General features: G+C 57.7%; 1 protein-coding gene across 1 annotated transcript in view; it reads left to right on the top strand.

Annotated features, from left to right (window-relative positions):
- The window catches only part of MYCL (v-myc avian myelocytomatosis viral oncogene lung carcinoma derived homolog), a 3665-nt gene extending 2110 nt beyond the window's left edge, over window positions 1-1555 (top strand). The window contains exon 2 of the mRNA XM_009276248.1: window positions 996-1555. Within this exon, the coding sequence (XP_009274523.1) occupies window positions 996-1555 (560 nt within the window). The remainder of the gene's footprint in view (window positions 1-995) is intronic.
- Window positions 1556-4971: the final 3416 nt, after the last annotated feature.

A 4971-nucleotide genomic window follows, 5' to 3' on the forward strand; every position in this document is an offset into this window, starting at 1 on the left:
GCCGGCCCTGTCGCAGGGGGGGTGGGGGCCAGGCCTCTGCCCAAGGTGCTGGTGGGGGTTTGAGCATCTCGGGGGGACCTTTAGCGAGTGGCTGGATTTTCCCCCAAAGCCTAAGAAAAAAGGTGGAAGCGCATCCCTAAAGCGAGAAAGATCGCAGGCGTGTCTGGAGCCAGGTCACCCCGCTGTCCCCAGGGGCCAGCTTTGTGCTGCTGAGCTTTGCTGGGGCGGGACAAGCTGCAGTGACAGCAGACAGGGTGCTTTGGGTCCAGTTATGCTTTATTTGGGTCTTGCTGTTCACAGCTGTGATAACCTCCCCCCGCCCCCCCGCTGACTCTTGGGCTTGGGATGCCTTCGAGGTTCACCGAGTCTGTCGGAGGGACCCCTTCACCTCTCCCTCCCCCCCTGCACCGTGGGGGATTGTCCCCTCTGTCCCCGGGGAGCCTGGGCTGAATGGGGTTTATCACTTGTGAAAAGTAACAAGTCACCGAAGTGGGAAGCTGCAGCTAAGGGGAACAAAGGGCAGCTCTGCCCCCACGTCCCTCATTTACAATTCCAATGGGCCATGAAAGCACCCGACCAGGATGAACTTTGGAGTTAGGCTGTCCCAGGTCCCCAGCATCCTGCTCCTCCTGTTCCCCCCGGGCAGGTGGGCTTGGGTGTTTCTTGCCCGATGACCCTTTATCATGGACACTGTGTTGCTCCTGATACAGAAGGGAGGCAGAAGTAAAGCCATATCCCAATTTCAGGGGTCTGGGCGCGTGAATGTGGAGGGAAAGCTCCTTCCCGTGCGATGGTATTGGAAAAGCATTTAAATCGCGTAATCCCTTCTGGAGGTCATGGAGTGGCTTTGCAGCGCACGAGCAAACTTTTGTGGGATGGCAGCGGGGAGATCGTCTGGGGGCTGTGGGGAGCCCCGGTGGGGTGAAGAGGGGTGACCAGGGGCTCCCAACTGATGGTGACTTCTTTTTTTTTTTTCCCATGTCCGTTTTGAGCAGAAGGCGAGGAGATTGACGTGGTGACGGTGGAGAAGAGACAATCGCTCAGCCTGAGGAAGCCGGTCACCATCACGCTGCGCGCCGACCCCTTGGACCCCTGTATGAAACGCTTCCACATCTCCGTCCACCAGCAGCAGCACAACTATGCTGCCCGCTCGCCGCCGGACGCCTGTCCCCCTCCAGAGCCACCCCAGCAGGATGAGGACGAGCCACTGAGCGCTGCGGAGCCAGCCCCTGCTGTCATGCTGCCTGAGCCCGGCTTGCCAAAAGCCGGCAGCAGCCCCGGCTCCGACAGCGAGGATGTGGCCAAGAGGAAAAACCACAATTACCTGGAGCGCAAGCGGCGCAATGACCTGCGCTCGCGCTTCCTGGCCCTGCGGGACCAGGTGCCCGGGCTCGCCAGCTGCCCCAAGACGCCCAAAGTGGTGATTCTGAGCAAATCCTCCGAGTACCTGCAGTCGCTCATCAGTGCGGAGAGGAGGATGGCGGCTGAGAAGCGGCAGCTACGACTGCGGCAGACCCAGCTGCTCAAACGGATTGCTCACCTCAAGGGGCACTAGCACCCAATGTGCCCCCCCACCCTGGTCCCCACGACCCCCTGGCTCCCTTTCTCAATTTGCACATTTTTTTTATTTTTTTTTTGGTTGTTTGTTGAACTGTTGGCCCCGGGGGGCTGGAGCACGCGGTGGTTGCTGCATGTGGGGTGGCTGCGGTGGCGCTCCCGGCTGTGGGAATAGGGCCACGGTGGGGGGCCCTCCCCGTGGCATCGCCTGCTGGAGATGGGCACGGTGGGGGCCCCTCCCCGTGGCATCGCCTGCCTGTGGCTGGCTTCTTGGCACCGGGTGTTGCAAGATTTCCCCTGTCCCGTCCCGTCCGTCCCCCCCCCAGTGAAGCTTTCTCAAGCGACTGCTTCGATTTGCGGGTTCAACTCTATTCCCCCTCTCCGGCAGGCCCTGCACCCCTCTCTGCCGTTTGCCACCACCAACATCGCTGGGAGCTGCCCCTGGGCGTCCATCTCACCTTAAAAATCCCAAGCAACCATGATGTGCTTTGGCTCAGGGAAGCAGGCGGGGGCAGACACGGAGAGCCCAGCACGGGGCTCGTCTCTGGATGGATCCCCGTGGAGATGGCGACGGCAGGATGTGTCTCTCACCAGGGTTAACGGCACCACGTGGGCGATCCCCTTGCTCGGCTGGACCGTACCTCACTTTCTTACCACTTCACGCAGTAGCTTGTCTTGGATTTTATGTTCTAGAAACTGCTGCTGTAACTGCAAGTCTTATACTGGAGGCTGTGTTTTTTATACTGTATTTTTGTACCACTTTTTGAGAAGTATTGGTAAATTTTTTGCTTTTTTATATATATATATAAAAACTTTTTTTTGGAGGGGGGTTCCTGCTGTGGGGGAGGGCTCAGTCCTGCTGCACTTTAGGGAGATCAGGAAGGGGCTGGCTCCTGCTGGACCCTTGAGCTGAGTCCTCGCGGAGGCCGGTTCCCCCCTCGCAGCTCCCCAAACCACCCATTTGCAATAACAGGGGATTTTTTTTCCCCTTTCCCATCCTTGTGACCCCCTTTCCCACCCTTGTGAGCACCCCCTCACCAGCAGCCACTTAAAATCCCCAGCGAAGCTTTGGGCTTTGTGGGGAGCCTGGCTGGAGGGGGCAGGTTGGGTGCATGGGGGGGCTGTGCTGCCTTCGAGGCTTCCCCCTGCCTGTGCCATCCTGCTGCCCAGCCTGCGGTGGGGTACGTGGGTGGCAGAGTCCCCTGTCCCCTCCTGGGGGTGCTGGCAGGCGTGGCCCCGTGAGACAGCACCCTCAGGTCCCCGCTGACCTGCTGAGAACCGTTAGAGTTAACACTGTGGTTGGATTTAGCACTTTCTTCATTACCTCACACTTCGTAAATAAATAAGTTTGCAACAGCCTGGGTTGGCTTTTTCCATGCAGGCGGCTGTGGGGTTCCATGCATCACGCCACGATGCTCCTGGGGGGGGGGCTGGCCTGGCTGCCGTGTTTTGGGGTGTCCTGGCCACTCACGGACGTGAACAGAAATGAATGTATTTTGCACCAGGGCTTGGCTGCCTTGCCGCCGGTAAGACTGAGCTCTTTGTCCTGGCTTTCACCCAGCGATCGAAACAGAAGTGGTCACGGCGGTGGGGCCAGGGAAACGAATCACCTGGATTATTTTTCCTCCTTTTAAGTGGCTTTATTGGCAAGGAGGGGCAGAGAGCCCATGCCGGGCTTGGAGAAGGCTTTGGTGTAACTATAAACCCCCCTAATGGGGCTCGGGGCAGTCGGTGTGGGGCGATTGCTGCCCTGTGGGTCAGGGGCCGGGGCCGCGGTTGGCGGTAACCCTATAGGGAGGGGGGGAAATGCAATCCGCTCGCTTCAAGGGGCGTCGGAGAACTTCATATACCCAGATCTGCCGAGTGGATGAAATTATATATATGTGCGTCCTCCCTGCCGTCCCTGAACCTGATGCTTTTGGGTTTCCTTCATGTTGGTGGCAAAAGTCTTACTTTAAATGCAGGAGGGACACGGGATCCTGTTACTGCTGAGAAGTCAGAAGAGAGCTGCTGCTGCTGCAGGAGATTCAATCACCCGGTGGAAGCCAGCCTTAAAAAGCAATGATTCTGCACGGAAGCTCTTAAATACACTTTCCCTTCGGTTCCGGCAACATTTCACACTTTCTGCATGTTGCATCGCGCCATGTCAAAGCGTTTTAGAGCTGTATTAAAGGGTGCTCGCAGGAACCACAGCTTAAACGCAGAGCAGGGTGACCTAAATCTGACACCTCGCCCATGCGCAGGAAAACAAAAGCCCAGATGTACCAGTCCCTCAAACGTTTATTTTTGTTGTGTGTACGCTGACACTTGCAGACTGGTGTCTTTTTTCAGCTTGAACTGACCCTTCCGATAAGGTTTTTTGGTAAGGCATGCTTTTTCGTTTCATGCTGGAAGGCACATAGGATGCTTAAAACGTTATTTTTCTTTCTTGGAAATGATGTGCAGATCCCGTGGCCTGAGCTGAGACCATCGTCAGTGGAAAATGTAGCTGGTCTCAGATCAAACTGAGGAACAGCTGCAGTTTTGCACATAACCTTTGAGTTCTCCTGCTTAAAGCCCACATGCATAAATATATATCTACCTGAAACTTCCCTGGTTACTAAAGCAGATGTCTCCTCTCGCATCGCCACGGTAAGGACGAGGAAAGCAGACAGGCGGTGCTATGAAGTGAACAAAATAAACACACAGGGCTTTTCCTCCTTGCTTGCTCAGTGCTGCAATTTGCAAGTGTTGACTGTAACCATCACAATTCCGCCTTTCCAGCCCCGATACAGTTATTTTTTTAATGCAGCTTGCCCTGCTCACACCTTGCTCCTTGCGACTCACCCCCTTGCCTCTGCTACCGTACCCCACGCCCCCCCCTAACCACCCCTGCTTTCCCACCGTAGCTTTACTCCCGCCAGCCCCGGTTTTGCGCGGAGCAGCCTCGTCTGGCCCCGGGGCGTGCCGCGGGCGCGGTGCCACCTTCACGCCTGGGCTGGCAAATTTTTAGGACAGTTTCCCCGAGGCGGCGATAATCCCTTCCCCTCCGAGGGGGGCCGGCTGCCCGCACCCCTCCCCGCCCCGCAGCCTCCTGCTCCCTGTTGCTATGGCAAAGGATGTGTGTTGCCAGGGAGAGCGGGGCCGCGGAGATACCCTCCTCCCGCCGTCGCCACGGCAACCGTCTCCCTGCCTTCCCTCCCCTCTGTTGCCACGGGGACAGTCGCCCGCTCCCCATCTCCCCGTGTTGCCGTGGCGATGGGGGAGACGAGCCTCCGTGGAGGCTGCGGTTGCCACGGCAACGCGCTCCTCTCTGTTGCTATGGCAGCAGCCCCGCACCTCATCCTCCTGCCCCGTTGCTATAGCAACAGCATCCTTCCCACCCCATCCTACCCCCCCCCCAAAAAAAAAAAAGGTTCCACGGGGGAGAAACCA

This window comes from Aptenodytes forsteri, unplaced genomic scaffold (assembly GCF_000699145.1).
Source record: "Aptenodytes forsteri isolate BGI_AS27 unplaced genomic scaffold, ASM69914v1 Scaffold321, whole genome shotgun sequence".
Taxonomy (NCBI): domain Eukaryota; kingdom Metazoa; phylum Chordata; class Aves; order Sphenisciformes; family Spheniscidae; genus Aptenodytes; species Aptenodytes forsteri.